This window comes from Schistocerca americana, chromosome 2, assembly GCF_021461395.2.
Source record: "Schistocerca americana isolate TAMUIC-IGC-003095 chromosome 2, iqSchAmer2.1, whole genome shotgun sequence".
Lineage (NCBI taxonomy): Eukaryota > Metazoa > Arthropoda > Insecta > Orthoptera > Acrididae > Schistocerca > Schistocerca americana.
Window position 1 is genome coordinate 24,937,607 of NC_060120.1, and position 18,794 is coordinate 24,956,400.

General features: G+C 40.6%; 1 protein-coding gene across 2 annotated transcripts in view; it reads left to right on the top strand.

Annotated features, from left to right (window-relative positions):
• LOC124595515 (brain-specific angiogenesis inhibitor 1-associated protein 2-like) overlaps nucleotides 1-18,794 on the top strand; it is a 912,282-nt gene that overhangs the window by 421,135 nt on the left and 472,353 nt on the right. For both annotated transcript variants that reach the window (XM_047134280.1, XM_047134279.1), the window contains exon 2: nucleotides 6,081-6,156. In XM_047134280.1, coding sequence (XP_046990236.1) covers nucleotides 6,081-6,156 — 76 coding nt within the window. The remainder of the gene's footprint in view (nucleotides 1-6,080; nucleotides 6,157-18,794) is intronic.

The window sequence follows — 18,794 nt, forward strand, 5'->3', positions numbered from 1 at the left end:
TTGTGGAGGTAGGATGGACTACAGCAAGGATAGTTACTGGTCGGCTAAACAGATAGCGTGTCCACAACTGGTCAAGCTTGGATCATTATAAAAGCAGACAATAGCTAAAATAGACGGTATGCCACTCTTCACGCCGGTAGTGAATTCGGTGTTACAGAAGAAACGTTCACCAAAGTTTTGGACTACAGCTTCTGTCAGGTTTTATCTGTGCATCGTCCTAAATTGTAGTAATTACCTAGAATGGGTTACATGGAAACGTCTACTAAGCACAGAACATAATGGTACCTTCGTGAATACCGTAAAGGTGCTGCCGCTCTAAAACGAATTCTTTTGTTGGTATTATCTGAGAGCGCCTACACCAATATTTTTCTGTGACAACATCCACGGTGGTGTTTTCTCCCTGTCCCCTGATACTGCCGTACAGCTGCTCCAATTATTTAATCTTCTATCCCATCGTCAAATGCGTTCTCATTGTTCATCTATTTTCTCTGTGGTGCGCTAATGTTTCTTGTTTATTTTTGGTTGTATTCTTCGTATCTGTTTCTCGCATTTCTGCGCGTATCTAACAGCATTTAACTTTTAGGATTCGTCATTTATACGAGGGTCATTCGATAATTAAAGAGACAAATTGGTCGGGAGAAAAAAGCGTTTATTTTTACAAATCAATACTTTTTATTCTTTTCAACAACAATCCCCTTGAACATTTATCCACTTGTTCCAAAGGGCCACAAGTTTTCTCGTTCCCGTTGCAAAGATCTGTTTATACTGATGTTTGAACCAATTTAGCACAAACGTTTTAACGTCCGTGTTGTCCTGGAACCTCTTCCCATGTAAAGTCTCCTCCAGCGCACCAAACAAATGGGAATCACTACGTGCTAAATCAGAACTGTAAGGGGGTTGTGGCGTTACTTCCCGGCCAATTTTGTCGTTGGTTTCACGGTTAGTTGAGCAATACGAGAACGTGGGTTGTCCTGCTGGAGAATCACACCTCTCCTCTGAGATCCACAACGTCTCTCTCTCACGGGTGACTTCACGGCGCTCGGCGCGAATTATCTCATCAATTCGACTTTCAAGTGAGGCAGATGAAACTGCAACTGGTCGGCCAGCACGGTGTACGTCAGTCACTGAGTAGCTACCATTTTTGAACTGCTCTAACCATTTGTAAAAATTTGCACGATTCACACTTCCATAACCATAAACTTAAGATATTCTACAGTATATATTCACTGGTTTCTCGCCTTCGGCAAGTAAAAAACGAATAATAGAACGTTGTTCAACTAATGTGGACGTTTCAAGCCGATTCGCCATCTTGAAATGAATTTTTGAGGTTATAAACAAAACAATATTGATACATAAGCTGATGACATTGCTATCCTGAGTGAAAGTGAAGAAGAATTAAACGATCTGCTGAACGGAATGAACAGTCTGATGAGTACATAGTATGGTTTGAGAGTAAATCGGAGAAATACGAAGGAAATGAGAAGTAGTAGAAATGAGAACAGCGAGAAACTTAACATCAGGTTTGATGGTCACGAAGTCAATGACGTTAAGGAATTCTGCTACCTAGGCGGTAAAATAACCAATGACGGACGGAGCAAGGAGGACATCAAAAGCAGACTCGCTATGGCAAAAAAGGCATTTCTGACCAAGAGAAGTCTACTAATATCAAATACCGGCCTTAATTTGAGGAAGAAATTTCTGAGGATGTACGTCTGGAGTACAGCATTGTATGGTAGTGAAACATGGACTGTGGAAAAACCGGAACAGAAGAGAATCGAAGCATTTGAGATGTGGTGCTATAGACGAATGTTGAAAATTAGGTGGACTGATAAGGTAAGGAATGAGGAGGTTCTACGCAGAATCGGAGAGGAAAGGAATATGTGGAAAACACTGATAAGGAGAAGGGACAGGATGATAGGACATCTGCTAAGACATGAGGGAATGACTTCCGTGGTACTAGAGGGAGCTGTAAGAGAGCAAAAACTGTAGAGGAAGACAGAGATTGGAATACGTCAAGCAAATAATTGAGGACGTAGGTTGCAAGTGCTACTCTGAGATGAAGAGGTTAGCACAGGAAAGGAATTCGTGGCGGGCCTCATCAAACCAGTCAGTAGACTGATGACACAACAAAAAAAAAAAAAAAAAAAAAAAAAAAAAAAAGAAAAAAGCTGATCAGGGTTCATGCCAGTGATTCCAAGCTATAAAAGTACCAAACCTGCTCTACTAACAGTTTTTTCCCCAGACCAATTTGTCTCTTTCATTATTGAATGAGCCTCGTATGATAGACCTATATTCCTCTGTTAGTTCATTTTCCTACAGTCCAAGTCTCAAATGTCAAAGATCACATGATCGTTCCATCACTTTACATAATATCAGAATTGTGTACATTTAGCCCCCGCAATCCAGCGTGCGTCTCATTGACACAGCACTACAAGTGCAATTCGACTTTCAGTGACACAATGCCAATACAATTTAGCTACTTAATTATGCTTGTCCTTTATATTATATTTTCAATATCTTACTGTTACGTGGAACACGTTAGGACTTTTACAAATGTTACAAACTTCAATAGTGTAAATATGGCTATGTTCAGGTCGTTTCATAATTTTTACTTTATCGCCATCCAACCACACACAGATATTACCTTCCAGGAATTCATATATTCAGTACAAAGTTGTCAAGAAGAATCATTGTCTGTTTTTAAAAATGCTTTCACTGTCTGCTAACACAAGTAACTCACTAAAGAGGAAGTCAAATTTTTTAATAGCTGCCTACTTTGCTCATTTCTGTGTAACACTTGGCCAAGTGTGGATTATCGGCACTTTGACGGTTTTCACCGAACTTCGATGCTACCAAATCGTCAACCGTTGCTAGAATTTGGGAGACCAGGCTATGCTTTCAGATATGCGAAATGAAGTAGTTAGTAATACGAGAAGAAACTTTTTCGTTTTCACAACTTTCTGTCCATTCGGGGTACGTTGTTACATGCCGTACGCGTAAAAAAGAGACAGTTCTATCCACATTCCATTTCCGAAGCCGTAAAAAGCCTCACAGCTGAAACAAAAGCCTGGTCGAAGCCTTCAAGTTGTCCCGCTGTTAAAGCACCTCGTATTGTTTGAGATGCTTCGGGTCTTCTTCTTTTTTAGCAGCACACGTACGGCAACGAGTCTTCAGCGCATCGAGGGACCAATATATGAGTGCGACGGAGTAGCATAACTGCCTGCCTCATGAAACATTTATACCTTTTGCCTCAGAAACAAGCAGTAAACGTCAACCGGAAGAGAGTTACAGTGCATTTAACATAAAAACTGAGTGGTGCTTGTTATTTGCCTCAATGTAATGAAATCAGACCGTCTGCAGAAATTCAGTGAATGTATTGCGAAAAAGTGTTTTTTAACGCAGTAACGCTGGTGGCCATAACCAGAAAATGGAGGGCAAAAAGAGAACACGGAATAGGAGGAGGACCTAATTAAACTCAGTCATACGGTTCTGACGTAATTACTCGCAGAGGCTGTTACAGCTGCAAATAAAATAAGAGGAACCCGCGGTATCATCAGCTCTCGTGCATAACACTAATATCTTCCCGCAGTCGTCTCTACTAAAATTTAACGCCACAATTTCTACCTCGCACTCTGTGGCACGCGTGACTCCATATTTTCATATAAATTCCGCTTCGTGCCCTCACTACTGTGCGTATGCACTGGTGAGCCATAAAAGTATGGTCAGCCAGCTAATAGCGCTATCGGCAGCTGAGTGAAGCTGCAATTCACCCCGAAATTGTTCTGCAAGTGCGTCGTCGAGTACCCAATGTCAACGTACAGGTTCCAGGTTTTCAGATGGCACTAGACCGATAGTGTGGATATCTTGTGAATCCCAAGGTTGGGGAAGCGAAGGTAGGAGATCATTTCAAGTTCCAAATACTACAGTCATGTACCATCTCCTAGCTTTCCTCTGTAGCTTTCATGTTTCATGGGAAACATATGCTCACAGTGGTATTTCCTACAGCCCGGAGCTCACATGTTGCCTTTCGGCCAACAGAGTCGTGCAAAGTTAAGAACATGGATCATATTTTAGGTTTGTGATTGTTTCCTTAAGTCACTTCATACGAATATAAGGAAGGTTTCATCTAAAGGCACATATCGGATTTCTACCTTACTCTATGCCAGTATAAGCTAGTGTCCTCTCTATAAGCAAGTTTAAAGGTGAGTCTCATCACTGGATTGCCCCATCCAAAAACTTGATCAATTGCAAATGTAGCGATAATTATTTTCTTAACTTCGAAAAGTGTATGTTTATCAAGTAAATGAACTTAAGAAAAGAGATTACGTTCCGTAACTGATGTTGTTGTTGTGGTCTTCAGTACAGAGACTGGTTTGATGCAGCTCTCCATGCTACTCTATCCTGTGCAAGCTTCTTCATCTCCCAGTACCTACTGCAACCTACATCCTTCTGAATCTGCTCAGTGTATTCATCTCTTGGTCTCCCTCTACGATTTTTACCCTCCACGCTGCCCTCCAATACTAAATTGGTGATCCCTTGATGCCTCAGAATATGCCCTACCAACCGATCCCTTCTTCTAGTCACGTTGTGCCACAAACTCCTCTTCTCCCCATTTCTATTCAATACCTCCTCATTAGTTATGTGATCTACCCATCTAATCTTCAGCATTCTTCTGTAGCACCACATTTCGAAAGCTTCTATTCTCTTCTTGTCCAAACTATTTATCGTCCATGTTTCACTACCATACATGGCTACACTCCATACAAATACTTTCAGAAACGCTCACAAACGGATATCCGGCACCAGTACAATATAATACACGCATGTTCAACATTCTTGCCGTTACGCCTGTTATTAATGAAGCATCATTTCAGATCTGAAATGGCTTATTTCGCGCTTTCAGTAACCTGTGATCTTTCAATGTTAATCAAAGAAATGTGTTACCTAGACCAATGAGTTCCTGAAATTACGTTTCTCTACATTAATTTTTTTTCTAGTGTTGCGATTTTTTCCGTCAGTGTATTTATGGTATGTGAAGGTCAGAACTGAAATATCAACCCGCTAAAGAAAGTAGATGCAGCTCTCAAACATTCTCGAGAAAACTGAATTTGAAATTTTTAAGTTTTCCAACTGACCACAGTACCCAAATATAAGGTCATTTTCGACGTGTAGTGTAGCTCTGTAGTAGAGGGCTCGTCTAACAAGTGGGCAGTCTGGGTTCAATTCCCGGCTGACGCAAAATTTTAAACAAAGGTGCATCTTCTACGAAATTTTCATAGATCTTGAATGTTTGGAAAAAGTCTGTAGCACCTCAGACTGGTTGTCAGTGGCTCGAGTCTCGCTTCGGTCATTACTTTTCCGAATTTTTCGTTCAGTTCAATTTGGATATAAAATGTTTCAAATATTTGCTAATTAATACTTATCTAATTGTCATTTTTATAAAATAATCCTCGGCTTCTTATTTCTGGCCACATATCAGACTCAATTGTACGGTTTTCATTGTATAAATGTCCTTAATTACCGATATTTTGTAACAAACTGCTAATAAAGTTTGTTTCAATTAAAGATAAACATCACGATTTTTTCATCTTAACGTGGCGGCAAGTAATCTACCGCAGCGCCATGCTGCCTGTCGAAGAATCGATCTTACTTTGCCCACCATCCATGTGGAGCACGTGTTGGTCTCACCGCGGACTGCTAGACTGAGCCACACACAACTAATTTCATCAAAGTGTACGGGCCTGAAGATGGCGTTGACGCAACGTCGAAACTAGTAGCGAAGTAAATATAAAATCGTAAGTACAATTGGAGGAATTTCATTTTCAATAAAAAGAAGCGATTGTCTGAAGCTGTCCACTGCAGTGGAAATCGTGCACGATGTGGTTAAGAACTGCTCTCAATCCACTTACTACCAGCTGCTCCTGTACGCTTCAAAGCTCTCCTGGCTGGAGCCTCGCTCCAGGTCTTTTCCCGACTCGTGTGCGAGCCTTTAGCAAGCAGCGCCAGTGAGACCACGCGGCAGAAGTGTGTGCTGACGCAAGCGCTTTGCTAACACAAGCCGCGTTGTGTGTGTGTTGCAGAACATCCTGGACAAGTTCAATCCTGGAGCGCGACAACTCATCACCGCCGGGAAGGCGTACCTGAAGGCCCTGCACGGTAAGTGTGCCAGTCAGGCCAAGCTCCTCAGTTCTCTTCCAGGTACACGTCTTCAAGTATCGCGCCGCGGCATACACAAACGAGAGCGACGCATTTCGTCGCGTGTTCGATTAATAAGCACGAAAGCGGCACGGAATGCCAGTTGTGAGAATACGAAAGTGAGGACAACACAACACCCAGTTCCCTAGTGGAGAATATCTCAGGAGCGGCCGGGAATCTAGATGGACGATAATACTTCGAAGTCAATCAAACTGCAACTTTCCTTTCACGGCTAGCGCCCACATTATTTTGACCTGTTATAGGTGCTCTGCAGACCATAGTGCGGAATAATTCAGAACTTCCCTTCGTATTTCATCAGCGAATGGAGCGAGGGAAGGTTTACTGTTTAGTTCTGTATGCACCCTCTCCTTCCTTGTCTTTATAGCCTCAATATATGGAGGAAGCAATAACTTTGGTTTATCGTCAATATAGAACACCATTTCTCTAAATTTACGCCAAAGTCTTTGGAGGAAAAACCTTGCCCACATCGTGTTTGTGTTTTCAAAGCCTCTCCGTAACATTTTCCTACTAAATAAATCGAATGAGTACGTCCTGGCAATTTGCATTCGAGACGTTAAATCCCCATTCGGACGTTTTCTTTTTCCATTATTTCCTGAAATCTGTTAAAGTGAATAGTATCTTCGAAAATATGTCCATGCCAAACATATCCGCCACAGTCGTAAAATACTTTATGACCAGCCATGCACGACAGAAGTCGCTATATATTACTACCGTTTCGGGGTCTTAGCCCCATCATCAGGTACATCTCAAGCCTAGCAGAAGTAGGAAGTCATGTCTTCGAAAATGACAAATCCCATTTCCTTCCACAACCTCATTCCTTCTGATTCCGCATTGTGTCTCCAATCACCTCGTCGCCGATGGGAGTTAATCCTTGATCTTCTTTCCTTTCAGCGATATTTGCCTACATGGAAGATTGTGAGGCAGCAGAGAAAGAAAATTTTTTGTACGACATTTTTAAAGGGCGGTACTACCTAAACCAGTGCTTAACAGTACTGATTACATTGGGAGGAGCTGCTGTTTTTCAAGGTACGTCAGTTTTTTGGAGCTTAGAACACCTATATATACACATTTACAGTTCCCTCTACACTTTTATTATACAGGGTGTTAATGGCTTACGTCCAGATGTATTGCGATTGTTGGTACCCTAATACGTAGCCACTTCTGTGTGTTAGGTTGTTTTTTACGTGTGTCAAACAATCTTCGCGTGAACACGTCACATAATTTACTATCTGAACTACACTATTAGGGAACTATGCCTGTCAATATAAATTAACCGTTTTATGTCCATGTGTACACACAACTAAGTTTAATGAAAACTGTAAAATGTAAGGATTGTTATCATAATTACGGAAACACATGTATTCCATAACTCTCCTTCATTCACGAGTTCGACTGTCATTTTTTATTTAAAGATGTTGGTAACCTATTCACCTGGTACTATATTACACATTCGTATAATTTTCAAGATACCGGGAGAGACAAAACTGTGTAGCTTACGGTCTTCCTGCACCATCGGATGAAGCGGTATTTAAGTCAGAAATACTATCGATACCTACAGAACGTTATGTTCATTCGCTCATTCCACCGAAAGATGACTGGTCGCAGCTCACGAGGACAGAGTTCGACAGTTTAGAGTGGACTTGGATCACTGAAATCTGCAGGGGACTGGACAACGTACTGTTACTGGCCTTAGATTGCAGTTTCTGTATTTCATATCAATGACTATTACAATTATTCTCCCTCTTCGTGAGTTAAAATGCAGTAAAGCAATAATTCTGTACAGTGTGATCAATTTATGTATGTAGATCTTCGTTGAAGAAAATCTGTTCGTCACTGCACCCCTTGTTACGGAATTTGTAATTCTTAAGAATCTTTCCATTTACATTAGAAATGGAATAATAAAAGTAAATCTTGTATCCTCACTAAATAAAACCATACACCAAATTAACCATTACACCGGTTATCCGCCTATATATAAAAATGGAAAGATTAAATAACGTGAATCATTTAAGAAATGCAATCAATAATCAGTTTAATATGTTATTAATACAAAATTACTTTTATATTAACATGATATATTTTAAGGAATTTAATTGACACCCATATATAAATTAATAGCTTTCTTGTTGTCATAGAACACTTAAACAAATATGTGGTAGATTTTGCAACCCAAGGAAATTTGCTGCACTGTATCTTGCTAGGTATCAAAATTTAAGCTGATTATTGAGAATGAAACACGAACGTGGAATGAGACTGACACTGGAGTGCATCTTTAGTTTCATGCAGGCATACATTCTTTCACATTCTTCCAGCATGATAAACGGAAAATTTCTTTATCTTCATTCCTCAGACACCATTTTTAATCAAAACAGAATTTACGCTAATTCCTTACACTTGCTGCGTGTATAATATGTAGCCTTTGTTTCTTCTGAGACTCCGTTTTAGCTTGTAGGTCACTTGCCTAGAATGTTGTAGCTAGGATAAAGAAAAATGAATTGTCACACTTCAAATTTCTTCATAATGGGAGATATGTTAGCATTCGCATGAACACATATGTCGGAAATGTGAAGGAATATGATTGCATGTCGTTATCAGAGTCTCTGCTTTTGTGCGAATAGTTTTTTGTATAAATGCCGTGACAGCCTACACTCGAATGACAACAGAATTACTCCCATACCTTGCAATTCGTAACTATTCACCACCAACCTGAGACCCACGGGCAATAACTAATACACTTCTCTTCACATGAATCGTAAGACGATACTTATTCTTACAATATAAAATTTTATACTGCTCACTGTTTTACAACTTTCGCTAGAATAACTAAGACGTTCAGTGATTGCAACCGGAGTCTCCGTTCGTTCATTAAAAATACGACATTGGCCTTTGAATTTAAGTGTACTCAGTACCTTCCGTACCATGGCCTTTCCTTTAGTGTCCTTTCCTCTACTGTACCGACTAGCAATATAAAATGTAAGTGACGATTCAGGCTATCTGCACCATTACACATATTTTTAGTAGCACAACATACTACGACAACCTTTGCGTCACACAGCAATGCCAAAAGTTTTCTTTCTTAAAATCAACAGCAACTTTAAAAAATCTGAAAATTAATGTTACGTGTAGACACAGTTTCCAATTAATTCCGACAGTGCCCCAAGATTGTTAACATACAATTCTAACACAGTTTGACCCGAGGGCTCCTAGAAAAACTACTCGCTCATTAATGTCTTGTGGATCTTTGGAGTTAAGACACTTTCTATGAAATATTTCTATGCATCCTGGCAATGCGGACTTCCGTCACAGCTCTCACGTAGAATAGTTGAACTAATAAGATAAAGTGAAGTCAGAAATCGGCCACGAGAATTTATTTCTGTAATATGTGAAAGACAAACAAGGAAATAGTTGCTTCGAGTTATCTTCTTTACACAGACATCTTGGTTATAGCATGAGCCGCAGATTCCGTCTGTCCTATTTTTACTCTGTAAGGACTTGCTGCACCAGGTATTGTGAAGTTAGATTATTGAATGCGTATTATGTTGTTCCAATCAGGAGACTCCCTGCGAGGATAATAATGTCCATTTCAAACTGTCAGTTGTGTACAGATATGGTTTGATGGAGCTTCAAATATATTTCAATACACCGTCTAACCTCCATGTTGTTATGAATTCAACAGGTACTCCTGGCTGTGCTTGCACAGTCAACGAAGAGAAACATAACAGTACCCCAAGGTAAAACTTATAACGTTTCACTGGAAATTAAGCGTTTTAATTCATGACACGGGGACATTTCCGCCACAATGTATGTCTGGATGTTCTTGTAGAACAAAGATCTGGATACGTGCCAGTAGAACAACCCTGCCAACAGGTTTGCAGTTAAAATAAAGTAAGCCATTAAAACTGGAATATCATTCTCACTGAACAAGAAAAAAGAACGTACACGGTAATGAATCCAAGTACACCAAAATTACCAGCCCAAGCCAAAACACATACACCGACGGTTCCGATTCAGCCCGTAATTAATTGCATAAATAGCCCATCATATCTGATAAGGAAAAAGTACACAATCAAACACTCGTGTACTCTGGAAAGAGATATAAAATACATACAAATATCACCTAATGGTAAATTTATTTCATTTTATGTCACTAATTCTATGTAACAATGTGCCACTACAGGAAACTATCCAAATAATAAAATATACTCTCTTACAATATAGGAAAATATCCATGGCTGGAACACTTGAAATTATAAATCTTTTGGAAATAGCACTATCATATAATTATTTTGTATTTAACAGCAAAATGTATACCTAAGCAGATGGAGTAGCCATGGGTTATAGTGTAGTAGGCACATTAGTCGATATTTTCTTTAACTCAGACTGGTCTACTCTCAACCAAATGGTATACTACGACTATTTTAGGTACGTAGCTGATAGCCTCATGTTGGTAGGTGGCAGCCACGCACATATCGAAAATATCCACCAAAAGCTTAACCAACTTCACCCTAAAGTTGAAGTCACTATGGAAATTGAGAAAGACAGTACAATTAACAATCTAGACCTCACAATTGGCAAAAATAATAAACGCCACACGTTTGATATCTATAGAAAAAATATCACTTCTGGCGATATTATAAATGCAATTCCTGTCATCCAATGTCTCATAAACTAGCATTTTCCATTCAGTGACTAATAGATTAAATAACGAACCATTAGGAAAGCTAGCAATTCAAAAAGAACATAACACACTTCATTATATAGCCTATACAAATGTTTTTGACCTCAACATAATCACAAAATTATACTACAAATGTAAAACACCAAAGCAGTGTACAATATATAGCGAGATACGCCTAACTCGAGAAACATCACCGGCACAGAAAGTGAGATACGTACCAGCAATCTGCCTTGGTAGACTCTCGAACGGAATTAATCCACTTTTTAAAGCCGCAAATATTCAACGAGCCTTTCGAGCCAATAATAACCTTTCAATAAAATTATGTTCCGCCACGGCTAGAACATTGAAATATGATAACCCAGGCATATATAAAATCACTTGTGGTAGCTGTAACAGCTTTTACATCGGCCAAACAGGAAGTAATTTTAACGTGAGATATAAAGAACACATTAGAGAGAGCGAATATAATCACTCGAGCTTCTTTCTACACCTGAAAAATCAAAATCACACTGCTGATACGATCGAAAATGCACTACATATTCCACACAGAACAAAAAAAGGATTTGCAATGAACATTCTTGAAGAATTAGAAATCAATATGTACAAGAGAAAATACCCACAAGAAATATTAAACGAAAATACGGAATTTTGAGATAAGTATTGCCTCAAAAACTTTATTGAGCTTTTAGAACACGAAAATGGATAAATTGGAAGTATCATATGCAACAACCAAAGACAATCGTAACAAATTTTAGTTGAGGAAATAACATCACTCATCTGCACAATCTTTGTAAAGAATAAGCACAATCTTTGTAAGAGTGGAACTGTTAAACTGCTGTCACGTCGTAATTAGCGTTTTATTTGCTATATCTTGACACCATTTACCATCTTATTAAAGCAGTGACAATACATCTACTTGAATATAAGTGACATTGGCATCCATACCTGTTCTCATCAAAATTGTAATTGCGGGTGCTTGAAAATGGCGATAAAGCAGAAACAGTCTGTCGTAAATAAAGATTACTTATTATAAGCAGGTATTTGGTGCATCTACTTCAATAATCACGTCGTTATCAGACATATATTATGCTGCTGGTCCTAAATTTAAAAGTATTGTCATTCTTGCTCAACAGCAAGTATCTTACAGGTTTGGATGAATGAGTTAGCGAGTAACAAAAATTGTCATATCTTTTGATTTCATTAACGCTTAAATGTTTTACACAGCCAAAGGACTGAAGAACTTAGTACCTGACATATTCGTAAATTTCAGCGTGACCCCTGTACCCGTTTCTCAGAAAAAGGAATCTTAACAGTCGGACAGACGGACAACTGAGTGATCCCAGAAAGGTTCTGTTCTTACCGACTGACATAGGGAACCCTAAAAACCGTCTGGAGTTAACAAGTACACCTACAATAACAGTCGTGATTTTCTTAACATCCATACTAACCGGCTTTGGAACCACGACGTAATCAAGATCAGATCATTTCTCCTGGATAACTTCCTCTATTCCACTAATGAATTTCTGCTTAAGAACTAGTAACCAGTAAAAAGAAAAAAAAACTTGTTTGTATGTGACGTTTCATGAGTAGGGGTATGATAATGTGTTCATTATATGAACACTGATCATGCATACATATCCTTTAAACTGACTCGTTCCACATCATTTCGATAAAAGAATCGTTCAAATGATCAGTGGAACACCTAACTAACTAACTATTACTTTCTTTCTTTATGGAGCAAGCAATAACGTCAGTTAAACAGTACTCACACGAGTACGCTAGCGAGTAGTACATTCAGTTATAATGCATATGCGGTATAAATGTCTGTGGCTTCGATGTAACCTTGACCACTCGTGTGCCAACACGTATCCACCAGCAAATTTGAACGGCACTATTTGCGTTTTGCTCTAAAGCGGCAGTCCCGATACTAATTAACTCGGCTTTGCTTTAATTTATCAAAGCAGGTTGCCAATGGAGGCATTAGCCCCGCTGATGCAATCGCAGTCGCAACATGTTCTACCCACAATTTCTTTACAGAACCCAGTGAGTGTTTTCGTCCCCAGTTTGGTGGCATTGAAGTAACCGTCAGATGCGAACCGTGATCTGGTTTCTCATGCTAGTAATACCTGTACACGATTGACGGACTGCATGCCTCAAATACAGATTATCAGTGATTTCTGTACAACATTTACATGTACGCCCTCATCTGACGTTTTTATGACAGTAACAAAAGGTAAACGAAACATTGTCGTACAAATTAGAGTTTTCTGAGGTTTACCCGCTACGTGTAGTTACATGTATACCCAGCAAGTCACTGTAGATTTCACAGTGGAGGGTACATCATACCAACATGATAGATTTTCTTTCCTGTTCCATTCACATAATAAGCGAGAGAAAAATGATTTTCCTGTAAGCATTCTAATCTGCCGTATCTTATTCCAGTGGTCTCTACGCAAAATAAACGATGCTAGTAACATATTGCTGACACATTCATTCCAATCATTAGACATTCTGAGTGACACAGTTCGCTCTGTTCCCAACTTCCATTCGCTCATAGAGTACACTCGCTAGGTCTGAGTTCTATGGTCTGGGTCAGTGTGGTTCGCAAGTATGATAGTGACAGGTTCTTGTAATTGGAGTGCTTCCGGGATTCTGTTGATAAAAACAATTTGATAGCATGTAAATCAGATCTCAATTAACGCTGCTAAGTGGTAAAAGAAAAAAGAGAAACAGGGAAATGAAACGTATTTGATGTCCTCCTTGAACATTAATCCTTCGTCCTGTTACTTGACCACGATGTGAACGAGAAATACGTATATCTTTCCAGAATGAGATTTTCACTCTGCAGCGGAGTGTGCGCTGATATGAAACTTCCTGGCAGATTAAAACTGTGTGCCCGACCGAGACTCCAACTCGGGACCTTTGCCTTTCGCGGGCAAGTGCTCTACCAACTGAGCTACCGAAGCACGACTCACGCCCGGTACTCACAGCTTTACTTCTGCCAGTACCTCGTCTCCTACCTTCCAAACTTTACAGAAGCTCCCCTGTGAACCTTGCAGAACCAGCACTCCTGAAAGAAAGGATATTGCGGAGACATGGCCTAACCACAGCCTGGGGGATGTTTCCAGAATGAGATTTTCACTCTGCAGCGGAGTGTGCGCTGATATGAAACCTCCTGGCAGATTAAAACTGTGTGCCCGACCGAGACTCGAACTCGGGACCTTTGCCTTTCGCGGGCAAGTGCTCTACCAACTGAGCTACCGAAGCACGACCCACGCAAGGTTCGCAGGGGAGCTTCTGTAAAGTTTGGAAGGTAGGAGACGAGGTACTGGCAGAAGTAAAGCTGTGAGTACCGGGCGTGAGTCGTGCTTCGGTAGCTCAGTTGGTAGAGCACTTGCCCGCGAAAGGCAAAGGTCCCGAGTTCGAGTCTCGGTCGGGCACACAGTTTTAATCTGCCAGGAAGTTTCACGTATATCTTTGTTATGCGGATAGCTTCTTACGAAGTTTAGCTTGTGCATTGTCTGCCTTCTCATGACTTACCGCTATTAGCAAGCTAGAGGGAACACTCCTACACGGCACTACACATCAACATTGCTGCACGTTGTAGGCCTACAATTTCTGCAATCTCCATTACAGAAGACACCCGTTTCGAAAGTATCCAGTGAAGTACGGAACCGTTGCTTTTCCCTCCGTAAAAGGCTAGTAATGAGCCTGCTGTTAGCGCAGAAGACTTGGCCACCACCGTCATTGTCCCCACCAGATGTTTTCTCAGCCTCGCAGCTCAAGTACTGCAGCTGTCCCGCAACAGCAAACGATTGACTGGATAGTGCGCTTTCTAAAAGTTTCTTTGCCATGTTTTAAGCAAATACGAAATTTCCCAGAAAATATCGTGCATTGTCACAGTTTCATTTGTGCTAGCGTCCATAAGCACCACGAATTTGTTGGAATAAACCGTTTTCTCGTATATGTTCTTATTTTGTTTTAAATAAACAATAGTTCATAAAGTTGGCAAATATTGATATCCTAGTTACGCTCAAGTATGCACGAGGGTGCGAGTCTTCATAACATCACGACAGATCATTTTAGAAATTAAAAGCACAGCACTTGTGGGACTGTAGTCTATTCTCAAGCAATTTGGCTCTGAGCACTATGGGACTTAACATCTGAGGTCATCAGTCCCCTAGAACTTAGAACTACTTAAACCTAAATAACCTAAGGACATCACACACATCCATGCCCGAGGCAGGATTCGCACCTGCGACTGTAGTGGTCGCGCGGTTCCAGACTGAAGCGCCTAGAACCGCTCGGTCACACCGGCCGGCTCTCAAGTAATAAAATTTATTTTTGCCTTATGATTGGTCAGTCACGGAATTAAAGGAAATTTTTGAGCGAAACCAAGGAGTAGATTATGTTTTTCATAGTTACTATACAAATTTATATTTTTGCCTGTAGGTTACATTCTCGGTGGGAACATGGTTGATAACTTTTAATAAGCTAGCAGCTACAGCTGAACCAAAAGTGAAAACGTTCATTGCTTTAAGAGTCATATGTAAACACAACATGTTGCATTGGACTCGCATTCAGAAAAAAGGAGACTGTGATCTTCGCCCTGCCAAAAGACTAAGTTTTTCTGTAATTTTGTCAACCACTTAAGCGAATGCTGGGATGGATCCTTTTGAAAGTCCTCAGTTGTAGTAGTGTCCCAACCTTGCCCACTCGAACACTGTACTACGTTTGCTACGATGGTTCTTTTGACAATGATAAGACTGGCTTCTTTCAGTAAAAATATCCTTCCCCAAGTTGAGTTTGTGTTGTGTCTCTAAACCTCTCGTCTTGTACGGGGCGCTGTACCTCAGTCTTTGTGTCTTCTGTTTATTCCGCTTCTCATCGTCAACAAAACCTTCAGCATTGTTTTCCGTCCCCTTCACCGTCATGTAACACTGAGTGAGGACATAGGTCACTATTCACTGTGATCCACCCGTCGGGTGAGGTTAATTTGGTCGCGAGCTGCGAAAATATTAATATATCTGGGCCGCACCTTCTTCTAATATAGCATAAATATATACTGTTTATATGAAAAACAAAAATGTTCTTTCACCTCTCCATGTTAATTCATAGGCAAATAATTATAAGACATTTCAGCCTTTTCTTATCAACTTATAAACTGAAACCAGTATGTTTATTTTACAAATTATCATATTTTGAATATCAAAAGTTATCACTCAACTTTTACTGTGCTTGAAACGTTGTCTTACGGAACGACTTTTTCTGAGTGACAAGTATTTGAATTGTGGATACGAATACTGCAACAGAGAAGCATTGTAGAATCTTTACCACAGTTTTCTTTAGAACAGGGAATTTGTTGGAGCCTATCTTCACATATAAAGATGGAGTAAAATTCTATGAGGTTTCGGCATTGCGGCCGAATCATGTTGAGTTCTTGCCAGAACATTTCGGCTGGCAACCGTCCAGCCATCTCAAGGTGAGTGTGCGACACTTTGGCGAAATATTGTGGCAAGAAGTCAACATGATACGGCTGCTATCCTGAAACCTCATAGAATATTCAGTACGCCCGAAAAAGTTCGAGACTCACGTAGACTAAGGTCGTGCAGTACTAATTTCAGCGTTACCGAATGTTACTTATTTACGAGGGCATGCTGAAGAGTAATGCCACCGAAATTTTTATGCGGAAAGTCATGAGGCTTTTTAAATAAAACAACCGTTGCTAACATTCTACATCCTTATTCTTTATGTCTACGTATTTGCAGTCTTCTGCCGCTAGTTGGCTCCGAATTGTAGCTTGTAACATGGCGGCATGTAATGTAACTTTGTCGGTGAGCGAGAAACAGCTTCTTGTAATCGAGTTTCGAATTCGAAGAGTTCATCCACACATGAAGCACCCTTTCTTTCAGCATGACAATCCCAGACATCTGCCACAGTCCGATGCCTTGGCTCTACGGTCGTCGATCATTCTCCCTACCGTCCCAAATGGTTTTCATCCGTCTCCAAAGCCTAAAGAACACCTTCGAGGACTTTATGTTGATAGTAAGGAAGCGGTGCTAGCAGAGGAGAGGTTGTGACTCAGTGGTGGAGTCAACGAACTGGTCTCTCATTGGGAGAAATGTGTTCGTTGCCGTGGCTATGTAGCGAAATGAATATGTATACACGCAGAATAAAGATGTATAACGTTAACATTGTTGTTTTTTATGTTCTAAGAGTTTTCACAGGTAATATTTGGAGGCGTTGCTTTCCAGTACGCCCTCGTATTATGCAAGCGACACTTAACGCTGTACGATGCCGTTTGTTAACAGTAAAACTGGTAGAAGTGATGCCATCATTCGAACAGCGAGGCTAACTCACCAATATAATGTGGGATAGGAACTAAAAGCAAGAAAATGTTCAGGTGTTTGGACAGGCACCAGTTCGATTCTACACAGAGTACGCGAAAGAACTTGCCCCCATTCTAACAGCCGTGTACCGCAAGTCTCTAGAGGAACGGAAGGTTCCAGACGATTGGAAAGGAGCACAGGTAGTTTCAGTTTTCAAGAAGGGTCGTCGACCAGAAGCGCAAAACTATACGCCTATATCTCTGACATCGATCTGTTGTAGAATTTTAGAACACGTTTTTTGCTCGCGTATCATGTCATTTCTGGAAACCCAGAATCTACTCTGTAGGGATCAACACGGATTCCGGAAACAGCGATCATGTGAGATCCAACTCGCTTTATTTGTTCATGAGACCCAGAAAATATTAGATAGAGGCTCCCAGGTAGATACCATATTCCTTGACTTCCGGTAGGCGTTCGATACAGTTCCGCACTGTCGCTTGATAAACAAAGTACGAGCCTATGGAAAATCAGACTAGCTGTGTGGCTGGATTGAAGAGTTTTTAGCAAACACAACTAAGCATGTTGTTGTCAATGGATAGAAGTCTACAGACATTAAAGTAACCTCTGACGTGCCACAGGGGAGTGTTATGGGACCATTGCTTTTCACAATATATATAAATGACCTAGTAGAGAGTGTCGGAAGTTCCATGCGGCTTTGCGCGGATGATGCTGTTGTATACAGAGAAGTTGCAGCATTAGAAAATTGGAGCGAAATGCAGGATGATCTGCAGCGGATAGGCACTTGGTGTAGGGAGTGGCAACTGACCCTTAACATAGACAAATGTAATGTATTGCGAATACATAGAAAGAAGGAGCAATTATTGTATGATTATATGATAGCGGAACAAACACTGGTAGCAGTTACTTCAGTAGCCGCGCGGGATTAGCCGAGCGGTGTGAGGCGCTGCAGTCATGGACTGTGCGGCTGGTCCCGGCGGAGGTTCGAGTCCTCCCTCGGGCATGGGTGTCTGTGTTTGTCCTTAGGAAAATTTAGGTTAAGTAGTGTGTAAGATTAGGGACTGATGACCTTAGCAGTTATGTCCCATAAGATGTCACACACATTTGAACGTTTTTACTTCTGTAAAATATCTGCGAGTATGCGTACGGAACGATTTGAAGTGGAATGGTCATATAAAATTAGTTGTTGGTAGGGCGGGTGCCAGGTTGAGATTCATTGGAAGAGTCCTTAGAAAATGTAGTCCATCAACAAAGGAAGTGGGTAATATAAAAAACATGTTCGACCTGTACTTGAGTATTGCTCATCAGTGTGGGATCCGTACCAGGTCGGGTTGACATAGGAGATAGAGAAGATACAAAGAAGAGCGGCGCGTTTCGTCACAGGGTTATTTGGTAAGCGTGATAGCGTTACGGAGATGTTTAGCAAACTCAAGTGGCAGACTCTGCAAGAGAGGCGCTCTGCATCGCGGTGTAGCTTGCTGTCCAGGTTTCGAGAGGGTGCGTTTCTGGATGAGGATCGAATATATTTCTTCCCCCCCGAAGGGATCACGAAT